The sequence below is a fragment of the Thrips palmi genome, unplaced genomic scaffold, assembly GCF_012932325.1.
Source record: "Thrips palmi isolate BJ-2018 unplaced genomic scaffold, TpBJ-2018v1 HiC_scaffold_5, whole genome shotgun sequence".
Taxonomy (NCBI): Eukaryota; Metazoa; Arthropoda; class Insecta; order Thysanoptera; family Thripidae; genus Thrips; species Thrips palmi.
The window spans coordinates 8,387,996-8,407,842 of NW_023144632.1; the positions used below are offsets into that span (position 1 = coordinate 8,387,996).

The 19,847-nt window shown below is 54.8% G+C and overlaps 1 protein-coding gene across 1 annotated transcript in view; it reads right to left on the bottom strand.

The window, feature by feature from the left end:
- Positions 1-19,847, bottom strand: part of LOC117651146 (tyrosine-protein phosphatase Lar) — a 94,437-nt gene that overhangs the window by 14,535 nt on the left and 60,055 nt on the right. The window contains exon 3 of the mRNA XM_034394948.1: positions 459-488. Coding sequence (XP_034250839.1) covers positions 459-488 — 30 coding nt within the window. The remainder of the gene's footprint in view (positions 1-458; positions 489-19,847) is intronic.

The window sequence follows — 19,847 nt, forward strand, 5'->3', positions numbered from 1 at the left end:
AATCATTGTACACAAAATTTTACAGTGGGTCACCCCTCGCTAACAACCCCAACTCGTTTCATTTTTCTTTAAAAAATTGGCCTGTGCCCCTCTCCCCCACCCCTCCCTCCGCGCCAAATCCCACTTAGCGCGATGAGCCGCGCGGCGTCCGCTCGGCGACTCAAGGCCGGATTCCGGAAACCGGAGACCAGGAGGCCGGAACCGGTAAGGCGAACATCTCCGCCAGATCCGGACGCGGCGGGGGGAGTGCGGGGCCTCGGCACGCCACGCCACGCCTCGCCACGCCACTGACATGGCACAGCGGGGCACTCTAACGACTTAATCTTAAATGCAATCAAACTGCCGAAACACAATTTCCAGGCCGGCGACTGAGCGCACCGCCAGGCGCAATTAGGGTTACAGTGTAGCAGGCAAACCGCCTCGGAGTCGGGCCGCGGGGCCGCCGCGAGCATACTCACGATTGAGGTACTTGATGAACTTGAAGACGCCTGCAACAGAGAGGGAGAAACAGCGTTAGAACAGTGGCGCGGCACACACAGCCACACTAGCTTGGACGTGTAGAGAGAGATTGCAGGACTCGACACTCGGTGTCTTCACAGTGAGGGCACGACCGCGGGGCGCCGCGACGTGGACAAGCAAGTCAGGAAGGAGGACATCAGAGAGCCTCTACCGCCTTGGGCAGGCCAGGGGCTACAGCACCAGCAGCAGGATGCGATTACATGGCGCGTCCACACGACGCAACTTGGACAGAGCGGGGCCGCCAACAGAACGCCCCGCCCCGCCCCAACCCGCCACGCCACCATAACGCCCCACCCCGCCCCGCCACACCACTGCTATCAATCACCTTTATTCGTTGATGCGCGTTGTTCCGGGGGAGGCGGGGGAGATGCGGCTTGGCGCGGGACGCTGGGGTCGGGAGAAAAAAGAACCAAACAAAAGGAAACGAGGAAAAACGAAACCGGCCGTCGATTGAATCGTCTCGGGTGGAGGGAGCGGCGGCACACTGCATGGCGGCGTGGCGGCCACGCCACTGCAACACCACGCCGTCGACGGTGCCCATCGGGCCGGACTGCCTGGCTGGCTTGGTCAACTTTTCATCGCAGTCGCAACAGTGGGCTTTGCTACGCTTTGCGCTGCTTTGGTCCACCTGGCTCTCCGGCGGCCATAAGGAGCGGCGCCAGTGCGCCCACCTCTCCGCCCTTCCAAACCTGGTGCACTCGAAATGGTAAAACAAAGGTATAAGGACGATGCCCTAACGGGGTGTGAACGAGTTACGCCCTACTCCGAACGGTGTAGCAGGCGCTAGCAGGAGAGAAGGTGAGTTTAGCGTAGGTTTGCACGCTTGTGTGCGTCTGGTTGTCTGTGTGTCTGCGACAATAGAAAAACTGTGCCGCACAAAAAAGGGTCGTCAAAGCCGGTCAAAGCAAAAAGAAAAGAGAAACAACCCCGAAAGCGCCGAAAGGCAAACCCCGGCAGGGCGGCCCCGTGGAGCGCATTGCGAATTGCAAAGAGAACGTCGCGAGTTGGGCTGTACTTCGGCATAACAAGGGGGGCCGCCGGCACGACACACCGGGTGCTGGTGCATCCGTAGCCCAGGGCCAATCCACAGTGGGCCAGAAAACCAGTAGAGGCGGCAAAAATTCTGGATGCGTTTTGAGCTCCAGAGTCGCTAAATAGGATTCGAAACGAACGTGTGACCCCACCAATGGATTCCCCGTTCGAAGAGCAATGCATTGTTGTTGTTGTTGTCGTCGTCATCATTCTGTTTTTGTTGCTGTTGTCGTCGTCATCATTCTGTTGTTGTTGTTTTTGTTATCGTCGTCGTCATTGTGTTGTTGTTGCGGCCACGCGGCCTGCGCGTTCCGAAGGAGGCGCCCCGTACATTGTGGGCCGCGAGCTGGGCAGGCAAACTGCCAGCGAGATAAAAGCCCCCGCAGGTGGTGCGCCCGGCCAGCCCCCTCCTCCCCCTCCCCCACCCCGGTTCACCCCAGCGAAAAATCAGCAGCCCCTTCCGCGGTGGTTGCGGCGGGCCCGAGGCGGCAAGGCGCCCCGGGTGTGTATATATACACTGCGGACCGATTCCGAGTGGGGCGGCTCCTCTCTCTCTCGCACTCGTGGAGCGGCCCGCGTGGACGCGAGAGAGACAGTCCGTCGCCTCTCGGAATGAACCCGCAGGGCGCGCCTATTCAGCGCTGCGGCGGGAGATTTAAGAAGTAGCCAATGGCGCGAAATGGCACGCCTTCAACAATTCTCGAGGGGGAGGGGGGCGAGGGGATATCGGCAATTGGAATAATAGCACCAAGGTAATACGCTACCGTGCAGGGAGGGGGAGGAGAGGGAAAAGAGGGGGGGGGGCTGATAAAAAGGAATGGACGTAAGGAGCGGAAGGCGAAGATAGAGCAGCCGCCGTACCGTGAGAGGAACACCAACACGGCTTTTGTTGCGCCAGACTAACAGGGGACCAACAGGGGCACGATCTCTCTCACACACACGCACGCCACACACAGCACACACACACAGATGCACGCCACACAAAGCGTGCAGGACGACACCTGTGTGTCTGGCTCCGGATCGCGCGCTCTCGCATGCTATCTGATGGAGATCAAACAGGCTTCAATAAACTTTGCTGGCCACGCCACACACACACACACACACACGCACACACACACAGGCACACACCACGGCCCGGCGAGGCATCGCAACACGGCCGGCCGCTCAAACCGAGGCACCCCGTTCAAATTTTGAAAATTCAATTCGCCGTGGAGCCATTCCGTGGACCGCAATACGACTGGGACGCTGCGGCTGGGTTACGTGTTGCTGGCCAGCCCAACGGGCCCAACCCGCCGCCAGGCCGGGGCGGGCCGGGGCGGGACGGGGTGAGGCGGGGTGGGGTGTGGTGCGGTGTGGTGGAGCGGGGCGCGCGGCCTAGGCCGGTCTCGGCCGGAGGATGCAAATCCGGGCGGGAGGAACATTAGCATATATATGTATGGTGGTGTGAAGTAGCCCAGCTTTAGGGGATAGTGACCGCTGCTCCCCCTCCCTCCTCCCGCGCCGAGCGAGAACCACAGCGCGCGGGCCGGCACACCCCCTGGCCCTGGCGGAGGTCATCCGAATTACACTGCCAGACGAAGAGCAAGATGTTGTGGAGTCGAGCAACCAAGCAGCCAGCAAACAAAAGGGAAGGGAGGGGGGGGCTGGAGAGCACTGTTGCCGCGCCAGCCACGCCAGCCACGCCAGCCGCGCGCACGCAGCAGTCAGTGTAGTTGCCGTGAGAATTAGCCGCCGACAACAGCCCCATTCACTCACAGAGGCCGGCTCGTCAGAATCGGTCAGAGTGGAGGGGAATTAGCCGGGGTGGAGGGCCCTCTGAGCTCGGAGCCCTCGGAGCCCTTGGCCGGCATGGGCCGGCGTGGGCCGCGGGCCGCTGCGGAGTGCGCCCAGTCCACTGCAGCGCGGTAGTGCCACGCTGCGTGTTTGGAGTGTACTCCCACTGTGAAACTAAACACGGAGAACTCCACACTACCTGGTGTTGCGTAAGTCTCCACACTTGGAAAGGCAGAGTTAGCAGCATCTACACTTCAAAAGTGAAGTAGCTCACAGAGCTCCCATCTCTTTGCATGGTGCAAACGTGGACAACTCTACACTTCGAGTGTGGAGACAGCAAACTCTGCACTCCCAAGTGCGGAGACCGAAAGTTCCACACCTCCGCATCACAAGATTGGAGTTATCCACGTTTGGTTTCACGCCGGCATGGGTCTTTAACTTACCTCTCGAAGGTGTGGAGAGTCATAATCTCGCTCTGCTCTGGGTAGTGTGGAGTTCTCCACACCTGATTTGACAGTGCAGTGCCTGCGGTCTCTGCGGCAGCCAGCTGCCAAGAGGCTCGGCGGTCGACCGCGAACGGCACTGCATATCACAGGCGGGGCCACGGACAGCTGGACAACCCTGGACAGCTGCGGTAAGAAGTACCGGTAGAACGCCACGTGACAGTGTGGTGTTAGCTCCGTTCCAGTTTACTCCGCCCCCACACTGGTAGTGTCCGGTCTGTCACTGACACCGCCTACAGGAGGACGGGCGCAATGCGCGGAAAAGGCAGTTCAGTCGGTGGGCCGGGATTTGGTGGAAGGAGCTTCAAGTTCCCAGTTAGTGGTCGAAGGAGGGACGCCGTCGATGTGCTGCGTCTTGGACCTTGGAAGAACTTTCGACCGCCACGGTCGGACTCTCAACCAACACCACCGAAAGCGCGATCACGAAGATCAGGATGGTTTCGACCTTGATCAGAAAAATGCCCAGTCCCAAAAACCCATGGAGCATCCCATGAGTCATGGGACGCCATGGGACACCATGGGTCGATTTTTCCCATGGGGAAGATATCCCATTGATTTTTTGCACCATTTCCCATGGTGTTGAGTAACCCATGGGGAGATGCCCCATGGTGTGTCCCATGGGAGCACTTCCTTGCCATGACAGAGTGTCTAGAAAGATCATTGTATGAAGAGCCTCCGTCTGCGAGGGTCATCACCCACATTAATGTCCGCTCAAGGTGAACTTTTCACGATACAACCGATTTTGCAACTAGATTTTGTCTACAAGTCACCGTTGACATGATATTACCTAAACGTAAAAATTAGACGGAGACTTCAACGCACGGGCAGAAATTCCATCCCATGGGAATAGCGACGCCATGAGAAAGTTCACACCATGGAGAGGCCCTCCCATGGTGTTCATCCCGCGCCATGGGAAATCACCTCAATTTTCAATGGGAGGCCACTTACCCATGGTGCTGACCCGCGTTCTCATGGGATTTCAGTTAAGTCCCATGGAATATGACTCATGGGATCCCATGCGACCCATGGTTTTTTGGGACTTCATGAACCAGCCCATTCGTATCGATGAGGCGAAGGGTGGGACTTCCACGCCATCCATTAGCAGTGGCGAGACGGCTGCCAATCAACGCGATGCCGCTACATTCAGGGCGCCGCGCTGGTTGACAGAGCCATCAACACGGGGGGGGTCATTTGGGAAGGGCTACGTAACCTAACCTAACCTAACCTATCGGCCTGTATGGAAATACCTATTACGCCAGTCCCGAGTTACAGCCACCTGCATTTCCAAGGGGTGGGACAGGCAGGCACTAACGTGGGACAAAAAGTTTGTCAGCGTTGCACAGTAGGCTGCCAAAATTCTAGACGGATTTGGAGCTCAAGTGTAGCTCAAGAGGACCCGAACGGAACGTGTGACCCCACCTACCAATAGATTCCTCGTTCGGAGAGCAATCCATTGGTGGGGTCACACGTTCGATTCGTGTCCTATTTAGCGACTCTGGAGCTCAAAATACGTCCGGCATTTTGACCGTCTCCACCGGTCCTCTGGTGCACTGGGCGGTGGCTGCGGCTTAGATGGCAGTGTGCCTTCTGCGCGTGATTGGGGCAGTCGAACGGTCACCCGGCCCCGTTCGGCTTTCTGTCGAAAAGGGACATCCAGAGAAGCAGCGCGACCGGCCGACGGCTGTTTGCCGCAGCAGCAGCGCGAAGCGGCCTCATTCCCGACCTCCTCCAAAAAGGCAACGCCAGACGCACACTCGATTTTACGGCACGCAGCCGCGGAGGGTCCATGCGAGGGCCCATGGAAATCCCCCTCCCCCTCCACAGACCCCCGCGAGCCCCCTTCACCCGGAATCCCCCGAGGCGGCCTCCACCCCGCACACCCCGTTTTCACTGAGTGGACGGACTAAAATTCAAGAAAAACACGGAGGACACACACACACACACACTCACTCACACCCCCTGGTGGCTGCCGGGCGGTGTGGGGTTGCCCCGCTTCGCTCCGCTTGTTTAATTCTTGCCGTCCTTCGCTTTAATTTGCCCACACGTTCCCCCGGTCTCTCTGACAAAGGACCGGGCCCTGGTTGGCCCTGCTCTAGCCGGCCCCGGACCGCGGCGAGCCGGCCAAGTCGGATGCAAATGGCTTGCTAAGCGGTAGGTACACTACTTGTTCCGCTAGGACACCGGAAGTGGGGCCGCACCGGAACCGGCAGCATGAATCTGGGCGCAAAAAAACCCTTTGTGTGCCACCGCACTGTGAAACCGAGTGTGTGTGTGTGGAGAACTCCGCAAACTTGGAATGCGGATGTGTGGAATCTGTGGTCCCCGCACTTGGAAGCGGAGAGTTTATGCTGTCTCCACACTTCAAGTGTGGGGTTCTCCACGCTTGTACCATGCCAAGAGACAGGGTCTCTGTGAGCTACTCCACACTTGAAGCGTGGAGACTGCAAACTCCGCACGTCCAACGGAGAATTACTCCGCACCAGCTCGCCAGACTGGTTTCGACAGTGTAGTTGTCGGTACTCTTGTTTTTTCTCCTGGCAGTATAGAGTGGGGTCGGATCCCCCGGGGGGCGGGACCCTGCGTGTCCCTGACGTCCTCCTTGTGGTGTTCCACTCCGTTACCGTCTCCGTTTCCCTGGACGTGCTGCGGTCGCCTTTGTGACCGACTCGGCCGTCTCTCCCGGCCATCAGGACCCAAATCGGCGAGGGCCGGCCCGGGCCCCACAGGTGGGAGGCCAAGAGGGCCCCGGCGCCTTCGCGCTGAGTTGGCGGCGTGCCCAGCCGTCTGTCTCTTTCGCTCCTGCGCGGGACGCTCCGTGAGTGGGAGGGAGACAACGCTCAGTCTGCAGAGCGGAGGCAGTGACACTGCATTCTGGCAGCGGCTCGGTGCCGTGTTGCCGATAGATTACGCGCCGAATCCCTGAATCCCGCCCATTAGACTTCTTCCCAGTCACCGCGGGGCGCACCTGGGCTGCGGCAGCGCCTCCTCAGAGAAAGAGGGCCAACCGTTGAAAAAAAAAAAAAAAACAGCGCGCGGCTCGAAAATCAAACGTGGAGAAACAAAGTGAGGAAATCACATCTCGAAATTGAGTCACACGGAAGAAACGGTTCCTGGTTTTCCCCAGAAGCTCCCTGGAAATCACCTAGTATGTCTTTTCTGTTGGCTTACGGGAAAACCGGGAACAATCCTTGACGTGCACCGAACGCACAAAGCTGTAATGCCGCCCACAAACTTGCCCCGATTCCACGGACACCCACAATAGCACTCTGGCCGGCAGCGACCGCGCAGGCTATTCCTAGAAGGCGCTTTGTCCGCACTCTAAATGTTCTACAGTGAAGATTCTCCATATTATGGTGAAAATGTTCCATATTATGGTGGTGCAGCTGACTTCGTAACATACCATTGAGAATTCACTGTACCTTATAGAGATTTTGACAAATTTCGTTGGTATTATGGAGAAAATCGCCACCATATTATGTTGGTGCAGCCTTTCACCGTAAGACATTTACTGTGCGGTGCCCTTCAATCGCACCGAGCGAGTGGTTCAGGGCGGCGGGGACAGGGAGTGCATTTACCAGCGGACAGGTTTGGACACGTCGCAGTAGCCAGCAATCGCACTCTGCAAACGAGAAGCCGTTCTGGATAATGCAGTAGCTTTGGCCCGGCACAACACTGTCAGACCTAGAGCGGACAACGCCACACTTCCTGATGCCAATTGAAGCCCCATTTCTGGACCCACTGTGAAAAACTTGGTGTTTGTACGGAAAATGACGGTTGCGCGACCTGGACCTGCCACCGGCGTGCCCGCTGCCGGGCAGCGGGAGTGAGAGGGAAGATGTGCCTGCCGCCCCCTCCCAAAGCGGAAAGGGGAGTGGAGTGCGCCCCGCTGCATCCGGACATAATCTGGCGGGAAATGAGGCAAGTTGTTGTGGGAGGGGGGGGTGCACTTCGCCGCCTGCTGCCGCCAACGCAGTCCCCGCCTTCTCCGGCGTCCAGGCAGGCGAAGGCGTGCAAATGCGACGTCCACGAGGCTTAAAACGCTTTGATTATTACCGATGCCCCACGCCGCCGTGTCAACAACACGGCAGGCAGCCTCGGCTTCGTTACGAAGGGAAAAACAGAGTACACAGCACGGCGCGACGAATGAGGCTCCACCAGGCTTAGTCGCCCCCACCCCCGCCGGAGAGGGACAGCACCGACGCAAAAATAATAAACCCTGGAGTCCGAAATATTACGTTGGTTCGTCGTACAGTGCGTGTATGAGTGATTGCGAGTGTGTGTGCGTGTGAGTGTGCGAGAGAGAGAGAGAGGGGGGGGGGAGGAGGGGTTTGACATCCCTTTTCCCCCTACACGAGGGAAGGGCAGCCAATTACAAACAATTCCTGGAGTTTCCGAAAGACCACCCACACACAATGAATCGGGCTAAACGTCCGCCCAGGCCCCTTGATTACACAGGAAAATTCGGGAACCAAGCTCGGTCAGAGAGATGGCTGCACAGTCCGTGGGCGGTTTCTCTCACTAACTCGATACAATTTTGAGCATGACCCCATCCGTACACAAAATTTCACTGGTATTTCATCGAATGTTTTTTGTTGGACTGTGAATTTTGTCACGTTCGTTTGTCCGACGACGACACATGCGTGTTTGGATGTTGATCCACGTTCAAACGAAAAATGACGCCCCTTTCAAACGGCTGACGGCTACGGTGACATCCCACGGACGTGACGTGTTCAGTGTTGTGACGCGATGGCTAGACTTGGTAATGCACAAAATAATAGTTCCCAGTTCGTAATAAAAAAAATTCCATACGACACTTGGTGTGCGCAGCCGTGCCGCACCAGCAGAGACTCACTGTCACAACTGACGAGGTGCCGGTCCCAGCGGCACCGCCATAGGCGTTTAGCGGCTTCGGGAGCTAAATTGTTGGGCGACAACTCAAAAACAACCCAAGGGGGGGCACTCTAAATGTTCTACAGTGAAGATTCTCCATATTATGGTGAAAATGTTCCATATTATGGTGGTGCAGCTGACTTCGTAACATACCATTGAGAATTCACTGTACCTTATAGAGATTTTGACAAATTTCGTTGGTATTATGGAGAAAATCGCCACCATATTATGTTGGTGCAGCCTTTCACCGTAAGACATTTACTGTGGGGGGGGGGGGGGGGGCGTTACCTTTTCCCTCGTTATTATCGGCTGCCCCGTCGCGGCGATGCGTCAGGTTCAGGTACGTTTCACGAAGAGTTAATTACCACCTGTACACGGACGAGCGAACGTAAACACACACCACACGCACACACTCGCACACCCAGGCGAGGAGTGGCCACGAAGTATGCTGAGCACACGAACGCATTCGTCTGACCCGTGGGCCCGTGGGCGAAACCGATATCGATTCTCTTTTTTTTTGCGTTTTATTATTACGACACGCATCTTACGACCTCGTCGTGTTTGACGCCGTATAAAAACGAAAAGCCAGTCCCCCGCCCCTCCGCTCGCAACCTTTATTTTTTCCCCTCCCTCTCTGTTTTTTTACGACAGCTTCGAACCGATTGAAGTTTTTCCGAGTCGTCGCGTTTTCTTTTTATTCCTGGCGCGACTCTCGCCTGACACTGGTCACATTGATTGGTGTGCGTGTGTGTGTGTGTGGGTGTATATACACACACACACATAATGACCCCTACAGACTCTCCACTTCCACACCTGGGACGCTGCTGCACTGTGAAACTAAAAAGTAGAGAACTTGACACGTAAAATGTGGAGGCGTGGAAATTTCAGTCTCCGCACTTTGAGTGTGAGTTCTTGGCAAGGGACCGGTGAGCCACTCCACACTTGAAGTGTAGAGAATGCAAGCTCCACACCTCCAAGTGTGGAGAATTACTCTTGCCGTGTCGAGTGGAGTTCCCCGCGCTTGGTTTAACAGTGTGCCTCCGGCGTGCTTCGGGCAGCAACAGCAGCAGCAGCCAGCAGAGCTTCAAAAGTAGGCCTCCTTCCCACTTAGTATCGCCAACTTTTTCGTTTTCAATGAGGCGGCGCTCTGGCCGCCTCCCCGCTCCGGGCGCTCCTCTCCTCGTCCCAAGCAGACTGAGGAGACCTTTTCGTCGCTCTGTCTCTCTCGCACTCGTGGGGCGTCCCGTGGGGGCGCGAGAGAGACAGAGCGACGAAGCGAGGGCAGGCTCCGCGCCGCTCCGCGTCTCGCGTGGCGGCACTGCTGTGCCTGCAGGGTCAACTCAGCGCCGAGCAAACAAATGCACTCCAAGTGATGATGAGAGACAAAAGGCGCTGCAATGCAGATTACATTCATAATGAAGGCGTGGCACTCCGGAAGGCTCTCGGCCTCTGGGCCCTGCAGACTGAGAGTCTGTCTCTCTCGCACTAAGGGGCGTGGCGCGTGGGTGCGAGAGGGACAGCGATCGCTGGCCGTCCCGGCCGACCGGGACGGCCAGGACGCCATTGCGCATTCACTTATTTACTTATTTATACATTTATTTATTTATTTGATTCTTTTACTTATTCTCACAAGCGCCGCGCGTCTGCGAAAATTGATAAGCCGAGAAGCCACCTTGACTGAATCTATTATGCCGGTTATCTCCTTCAGCTGGCCGTCCTTCAGGAAAGTCCTGCTGCCCCGAGATCCTGGTAGGCGCCGAGCGGCGATGCAATTTGAATAAAGAGGAAATCGTGGATGGGAGGTCAAGGCAGTTTGCTGGTGGCGGAAATACCTTTCGGGGATGTCAGTGGACAGCGTTCACAGTTTGAAGGCGGGAGGCACGCGAAGGAGGTTAAAGTTTCACCAACTGCCATCAAAGGAGGTTATTTTCGGCCATTAGTTAAAGTGGAGAGTCTCAGAGACGGGTGAAGCTGCTCCACTGTCAAAGCAAGTGTCCAGAACTCCATGTTTTCGCTGGAGTAGGAGTGATGCTCCAAAGTGGGACGTGTGGAGTTTGCAAGTCTTCACACTTCAAGTGTGGAGTATCCATGGAGTACATTCCAAGTGTTCTTCAGCGAAGATTCTCCATATTATGGTGAAAATGTTCCATATTATGGTGGTGCAGCTGACCTCGTAACATACCATTGAGAATTCACTGTACCTTATAGATATTTTGACGAATTTTGTTGGTATTATGGAGAAAATCCCCACCATATTATGTTGGTGCAGCCTTTCACCATAAGATATTTTCACTGTATAGGTCACAGAGCATGCAAACATGGAGAACTCGACACTTGAAACGCGGAGATTGTAATTTCTGCGCTCCAAGTGCGGAGTGCAAACTCAGCACTTCCAAGGTTAGAGACTGCAAATGCCACACCTCCGCATTTCAAAGAAGTGAGAAACCAGGAACCGGTGGGAGTGGCGCAAGTGAGGAACTCCGATGAGTCGTTCTTCGGGCCGGAGTAGGGCCGCGGGCATGCCCCGCCCCGCCACCCGAAAATGAGATGCAAAACTGTGGGGCTCGCCTGACGTCATATTTACACAAAAATATGATTTATGGAATACCAGTTTCACGGCAGTCGGGCGGTGGCGGGCGAGGTGGCCGAGGTGGAAGAGGAGGAGGGGGAGGCGCCGTTGGAGGTGCGGGCAGGAGGCGGCTAAAAGGCTCTCACGGCTGTGCGTCGCTGCGAGTCTCTCTGCGTCCGCCGCCGCGCCGCGCCACGCCACAGCCCGTCCCATCGCGTGCAAGTTTCAGAGCGGAGCTTATCAATTATTTGGCGGGCCAGTTCTCCAGATGTGGTCAGATTTGGGTCGGGGTACGGCCCGGCGCCGCGTGCAGGCGTCTGCCGCCGTGCCGCCGTGCGCAGACAGCGGCCGGCGCCACCCACCTGGACTGTGGCTGCGAGCGGGGCGGGGCGGGGCGGAGCGGGGCGGGCGGGGGGGGGGGGGCGCAGGCGAAAGCAGGCAAACACACACACCACAGCGCGCTGGGCGCAAACGCGTCTTGAGTTCCACAATAACGATACAGTACGGACGCGAGATGAAAAACGACGCTTGAGATAAAACAAAAACAGGAATTTTGGGGTAACACGACCCCGCCCTCTCTTGCATGTCGACCTAGCACAGACGGCACTCTATGCAGTGGGTCGTCCCCGCGTGGCGGGGCGGGGCGGGGCCGTGGCGTCGCGCCACCTGTTTACGTGCCCATCGGCCCGGAAAGCGATGCGCGGCGTGCCACTCCACCGCCTTGCTGCGCCTTGCCGCGCCCCACACTCCATTCCGTTGATGGCTGAATCGGACAGCGGACCGAGACGGCGACACAAGGCGTCGCACAGTGGGCCAGAAGAGTGGTGGACGCGGCCGAAACTCTTGACGCGTTTAGCTCCGCAGTCAATCAACAGGACTCGAACTGAACGCGTACCCTCACCAAGCGATTGCTCTTCGAACGAGGAATCCATTGATGGGGTCACATGCTCTGTTCGAGTCCCGCTTAGCGACTCTGGAGCTCAAAACGCGTCTAGAGCTGAGGCTGCCTCAGTTTCCTGGCGAGCATGGCATACGAATTGGTATACGATCATGTGTGCTCTAGCCCTTAATGGTAATGGTAACGGGTCGGCCAGCCCGCCGCGCTCGCGTGTCACTGCATTGCCTACCCTCGAGTCCGCGGGCGGCGGCTGAGGCCACCTCAACGACGCCGAAAACTACTGCTTCTCCTTTTCCAAATTTTCTGTGCTTTTCCTCCGCCAAAGTTTAACTACGATGTCAAATGAAAATTAGTGAAATTCTTTGAATGTGCCGGTGAGCCAAGACATCGATGTCATTTCTCAGCCGTTCCAAAATTCAAACATTCTGAAAAGACTTGCAAACCGTCTGAGGCGTGCATTGCAAACAAAAGTTGTTTGTTGTTGGCGAGCGATAGCGAGCCCATGCCGTGTTTGGGGGTACCAAAAAGTGACTGGTCGTGCGTCTGTCTGTCTGTAACTCACTCACGTTTCTCAGCAACTACCGCACAAATAGTTTCAAAATTTCGCACCGGAAGGCTCCTAAATCTCCCCCAGGGGGAGTTTATCTTATATTCACGATTACTATTGTTTGAAATATTCAAAACATCTTTTTGAATTAGGTTCTTAGCGTGGTTAGGTTGGCAGTGGTTGGCGGCTCGTAGCAATTTTTCATACTTGCGGCCGCGACTCTCAAATACGGGACCTGGCAAAACATTGGCAAATAAAACAAACTAAAGAGCAGAAGGGCTTAGAAGTGAGTACGGTCACAGTTTTTCGATATTTTAGAATGATTGAAACCCCTCCGGAGTGTCCACTCAGTGAAACACGGAAAATGAAAGTGACAATTATTACGCGTTTTGTCCGTCCGTGCACCCCCTCCCCTCCCCCGCTACAGGGGAAATGTTTTAGTCAGTGGAGTGTGTTTGATAATTGCAAGAATGATTTGGTCTTTTTAACCTTTGTGAGTGTATTTCCATTTATATTCTCAGACACTATATTTTTTAGTTGTTTGCTTTGCTCAATAACTCTTAAAAATATATTAATACATTCTATGAGTACAAACCAGATGCTAATCTTGCCAAAACAAATAGTCTTTGCTGACTCTTGGCACTGATTCTGGGAAAAGGCTTCATTGCAATGCTGTGAGTTTACTATAGTACTAACCTTAAAGAAAACCATATGATGAGTGAGTGTAGCGCATTCAAGGTTTGACATTGACATCAGATTCAATGAGACGATTCACTGACTTGGTCATATGATTTCATGAGACGATTCTTTTAACTTAATCATACATACATTGTCTGCGACAACTGGTAATTTGTGTTGGTCATGGTTTGAGTTGGCTTTTTTTTTTAATTTACTCAGAATGTTAGGTAAATACTTTTGCTAAACTGTTTCAAAGATTAAATAACACACCATGACTATCATTATGAATAAGATAAACTTGCGTTTAGCAGCCTCGACATTGGATTCTATGAAACGATTCATTGGATCTGACAGAAGGTCTTCTCCGTAAAGCAGTTGAAATCAGCCTGCCTGTAAATATGTCTCTTTTTAATTAATGCAGATAAATCAATATAGTTTAATCCACTAGTTTAAACTAAAAGGGAGAAAGGCTTTTTAGGTATTACTAATAACATTGCGTATTCATAACTTCAGTAACAAGGAGATATCAAATGGTAATTGAAGTATTTGTGAATCGTATTAAGCAATTCAATGCTGGCTGTTAAATGTTACTCGACTGAGTAACAGGGTCAGGGTTCATGGTGCGACACCATGAACAGGAAACGCTCTTAAGAAACCTAACAACTGAAGACCCATACTTTCAACTAGAATTACATACATGATTTAGGACCAAAATTTCCTCGGTGTTTCATTGTTTCCTGCAGTATTTGGCGTGCTGATCACAAAAATGACTTCCAATTTCATCTGAGACCTTTACTTTTCCAAATATTTACCAATTTTGGACCAAAATTTCTACATTGAGTTTTACATAGTTTCCTGCAGTTTTTGGTGTGCTGATCACGAAAATGACTTCCAATTTCATCTCAGACCTTTACTTTTCCAAATATTGACCAATTTCGGACCAAAATTTTTACATCGAGTTTTACATAGTTTCCTGCAGTTTTTGGTGTGCTGATCACGAAAATGACTTCCAATTTCATCTCAGACCTTTACTTTTCCAAATATTGACCAATTTCAGACCAAAATTTTTACATCGAGTTTTACATAGTTTCCTGCAGTTTTTGGTGTGCTGATCACGAAAATGACTTCCAATTTCATCTCAGACCTTTACGTTTCCAAATATTTACCAATTTCAGACCAAAATTTTTACATCGAGTTTTACATAGTTTCCTGCAGTTTTTGGTGTGCTGATCACGAAAATGATTTCCAATTTCATCTCAGACCTTTACTTTTCCAAATATTGACCAATTTCGGACCAAAATTTTTACATCGAGTTTTACACAGTTTCCTGCAGTTTTTGGTGTGCTGATCACGAAAATGACTTCCAATTTCATCTCAGACCTTTACTTTCCCCAAAATTTACCAGACCAAACTTTTAAATTTGAGTTTCCCTTTGACCCTGTATTGGCCTTACTTTGCATATATTCTTCACCATCTTCTACAAGAATACAGACGCATCGCTCGCCTACTACGCGCCCAAACAAAACGGCGCGTACCCCTAGTGAATAAGTATCCTGAGCATGCCTTTGTATCACTGCTTTAATAGTTTGTCCTTACATATGCCCAAAATACCTCGCCAGGGTTTAGACGTGCAGTTTCTCCCTCGTTGGCGCGGTGGCGGGCGAGGGGCGTGGAGGAACGCAGAGTGCAGGCGGACTAGGGCGGCGGCGGCATGCACCCCCCACCTCCATCGCGGGGACGTTGGAAAACCAGAGTGGGCAGGGCGGGGCAGAGCGGGGCACGGAGCGCGACGCCGGGCCCATGCCGGCCGAATCGCGTCAGCCCCTTAATATCACATTCCCTGTGTGGATGAGGGGTCTGCAGCGCAATGAGATTGAAGAGATGCAGAGAAACCCGCGCGGCACGATGCAGCGCCACGAGGAAAAAAGGGAGGCCAGGAGAAAATGGTGAAGGGAAGGGGTGGGACAGGGAGGGGGAAATGCCCTCCCCCTCCACCCGCCTGTTGCCGCATTAGCACCCTCCGCGAGGCGAAGCGTCCCCACGGACCGCCCGACCCACCCGCACATATTCTCCACGCAAATACACGCGTGGCGTGGCTTGGCGTGGCGCGGCCAAGCCCCCCTGTGGACACACAGCCGCTGATCCCACCGATCGCAGGGATTCTTCCTTCACGCCACACACAGCAACGTGCCTCCCGGGGCAGGGGCGGATCCAGAATCGGCCTGCAGGGAGGGGCAGGGCGGCACGTTTTGCTCGACTTTATGCCTTCTTCCAGGAGGGGAATGTATGGCTGTTTGCCTACGGTGTACTGCTTCTCCGCCCTTACCAGACCCATTAGGTCAGCCGGTAAATGTGCTTTGAGCTTTGCAGCACCACCCACCACCCTTGCACGAAAAATGGCGAAAAACTGTTCATTTGTGTGTGTTTGGGGGGGGGGGGAAGCTCACCCACACGCTAAGATGCATCTTTTGACAACGACGACTACATTTTTACTGGGATGAATGGGCAGAGACTTTATGATAAACAGAAGGGACCTTTTTCAGAAATGCCTTGAATAAAATTATATCAGGGTCTGGTGAGCTTGCATCGGTGTGGTCAAGGGAAAATCTCTGGAAAGTTGACGCTCGCCAAGGTGATAAAAACTTCGCCTACATAAGGAACGATTTCTTTTTGCTTCCTGTTTGATAAATCAACATCAGATTTTCGCAGTAATCAAGGAGTGGGTTCTTTGGCCGGACGGCATTCCAGTTCTGGTCAAATTTCAGCGTGCGTCGGCCATTCCCATTGCAGGGAGGCGTGTTGACGCTTCGGCGACGGAAGCCGGCAGCCCGGGGAGCGCCGCGCGACCACGCTCCGGTGGCCAGGAGTCAATCGGCAGATGAGTAGTCTCGACCCCACCACGACGCCGCAGGCCCGCAGGCCCGCAGGCAGGCGGCCCCGCCCCACCCCACCACGCCCCCTCTGAGTAGTTAATCATGCAGAGTAACCGCGCCGACCACCCTCGCCCCACCCCCGTGGCCCCTGCGTGCACGTAAGACCGCCAGACCGTCAGCAAGGGGAATACTACACAACAAGGGGAAAAAATGGAGAGATAATAATTTGCCTGCGGTCCGGGCGAAGAGGCAAAAACGGGCAAAAAGAAGGAGCCGGCCGGCCGGCCGCGCTGTCCGAGCGGAGCATGTACCGAACCTGGGGCCATTAGGGAGCTAGAGGAAGGATATGCCTTGACGGCGGAAGAGAGACAGGAAGAGAGGGGGCACGGATGAAGAGAGACAGGGAGGGGAACCCAGACCCGGGGGCGAAGGGAACACAAAGGAACACGGGGGAACACGGGGGAACAGTTTTGCGTCCGTGCGCAGAACCAAAATAACAGAAAGGAACCAAAGGTGAGGAATCCTGCACAATAGCAGGCTGCGCGCCAGACCGAGGTTACCAGGGGAGGATTCCTGCCGCGATCGACTGGCCCACCCGGAAGAATCGTTTCTCGCTCTGTCTCACTCACACACCTGGAAAAAGCTCCAGCAGTGCGACAGAGACGGAGCGACGCGACGGTCGCTTCCTCGGAGTGTGGAGCGGCCCGCACGTGCGTGCGTCTATCGATTTGCCTACAGTGGAGGCTGCGCGGTGAAATATTGCCCCGCCCCCCTCCCCCCACCGCGTGGAGCAGGAGCGACCCGACACGCGCTTATCTGATTCTTTAAATTACTGCCAAACAATTTACCTGGCGAGATACTTGGTGTTCCGCGGCTATCTCAGAACATCGCCACGTGGCGGGGCGGGGCGGGGCGGGGTGGGGCGGGGCGGGGCCCAGGTGCCCGCCTGGCGGAGGGGGGGCATGGCCAGGCCTATTTGCCATGCCAGCATAGTGACGGACTACCACCCCCGCATGCACCGGCCGACGGCCTGCGGGCTGGGAGCCGCGCGCATGCAACACGCCCAGAAACACGGAAACTAGTCTCATCGACCGTGTCAGTAGAGGGAACCCGTCACTCGCGATGGGCTGGCCGCCGGGTGGGACAGGAACCAGGAGCAAAAAAGGAGCATCGAAGGGACAGGTCTAAAAGTAGATTTTAAAAAAAAGGTACAAGTAACACCAACCCAGTATTATGTTGAGTTTATTGTTTTGTGTGCGCGTCAAAGTTTAGAAAATGAACTTGTTGCCGAAAAGTGGGGCTGGATCTCACCTGTGCGCAATACCCCCCCTCCTCTCTTTTCCGAAACCTTTCCCACTCACACTGGGCAAGAGCCGGTGGGGCGGCCAAACTTAGGGACGCGTTTTGAGCTCCAGAGTAGCTAAATGGGACTCGAACTGAACGTGTGACCCCACAAATGGATTGCTCTCCGAAAGGTAAGTATTCATTGGTGGGGTCACACTTTTGGCTCGAGCCCCATCTAGCGATTGTACAAAGTACAATGTAACCTCCATGACAAGTGCTGAGCAGTCCAGGCGTCGTTGTGGTTTGTACAATTCTCGTTACTATCCACACTTTTTCTTGCAGTGTTCGTAAATTCCCGAGATTCAATTTTACAGTGTAGCCATGGCCGCTGGTGCTGCTGGCCGTCCAACTCCGCGCCGCCGCAGCAAGTGCCGCCGGCTGCTTTCCGTACGCCACGCGACGCGACGACGTGGCGAATCGAACCGAGTGCCTCGTCCCCGGCACGGCCCCGGCACGGCCCCGACGGTCACGGGACGCCAGCAATGCCGCCAGCAATGCCGCCAGCAATGCCAGCGCCTTCCGTCGTCGCACCTGTCGTCGCTGACATGACTCTTCGAACGGCTAAAAGCGTTTCGGTGTTGCCGATTCCGGGGCATCCTCAAAGCGGAAATGGGAGCCACGCGTGACGCGTTGGAAAGGGATGGGACAGGCCGGGCAGGGCCGCACACAGTGGGCCAGAAGACCGGCGCAGACGGCCAAATTTTAGACGCGTTTTGAGCTCCTGAGTCGCTAAGCAAGGAATCGATTCGAACGTGTGACCCCACCAATGGAGTGCTCTCCGAACGCGAGGAATCCATTGGTGGGGTCATTCAGTCGGTTCGAGTCCCAGTAAGCGTCTCAAGGGCTCGAAACGCTTTGAGAGTTTTGGTGGTCTCCACCGGCCCACTGTAAAGGGACGCGGAGGGCCCAAGGCGGCGAGGTGTTTTTGCGGGGAACCGTTTCGCATTCCGGGGCACGTTTTGGCATCGTTCATGCATAACCAAGGGTGCCGAGCAAGCACCGACCAAGGGGGTAGCTGAGGTATTGTTGGTTTGGTCTACCCTCTATTCATTTCCACCTTAACAAAAATCGAGGGGGTATGCGCTCTCTGAACCTGTGTACCGACTATTACGCTATTACGCTCTATTACGCCACAAATTAATCGGAATTTAGCTAAAAACGGCCTAAAACACACCAAAATTGATAAAATTTCGACCATTTCGGCTATTACGCGACTATTACGCGACTATTACGTGTATTATTACGCGTGCTATTACAGACAGAGTGAACCGACTATTACGCGAGTGCATACCCCCTCGACAAAAATATTTTCAAACAACGAAAACAATAGTAAAATTTAACAGAATTGTATGTTTATGAACTTGAAAAGTGTACTGCAATCAGCTCTCAAACTTTCTAAACACTCATAAGTTGATTTTTTTAAAAAAATCCAACCAAAATATGTTTTTTAAGAGGCAGGCTATGCACTTTTTTGGAAGTTGGTTTTAAGAAATCCCTTTTTTGGCCACGATGGTTTGACGTTGATGCAATAAGGCCGTGAGGGGAAAGGCGGGGCGCGGCGAGACACCGGCACTGTAAACAGCGCGGCCGACCGCGACGCCGCCGCGCCTCTGGAGCCAGACATGCAAATTTGAGATTGCGGCGCCGCCAGGCCAGGCCCGGCCGCCGCCACCCTTTGGGCCTTTCGGCCGGGCCGCGCGGGCCGTGCGGACGCACAAGCCGCAGCCCGCAGCCCCGCCCAAGAGGCCTCCGGTTCCCCAATACAAATGGAAGAAAATTAAATTCGCCAGGATGAGTCCGCGCGGCGTCTGGATGCAGGCTGCTTCCGAGCAGCGCTGCTCCGTCTCTCTCGCACCCCTGCCAGGCCACGCCCCCTGAGTGCGAGAGAGACGGAGCGAGTCAGGCGGCCAGCAGGGCGGCAATGACAGGGATTCACGTGCGCAAGCCGCCAGCTTGCCACGCCGCCAGGCTCGCCGGCTAAGTGGGGCTCCTCATGTGTAAATTGCCCCCCCCCCCTCTCCCTCCCCCTCCCCTCTCTCTCTCTCTCCTCTCTCTCTCTCTCTCTCTCTCTCTCTCTCTCTCTCTCTCTCTCTCTCCGCACCCCGCGGGGAGACGGAGCGTGTCGGAACGGCCACTCGACGCGCGGCATTTTGTTTCCCTTTGCTTTGCCGCACCATGAATTTCTCATGCTCCGGGTATGAAAAAAAGCTGGGTGGGGGCT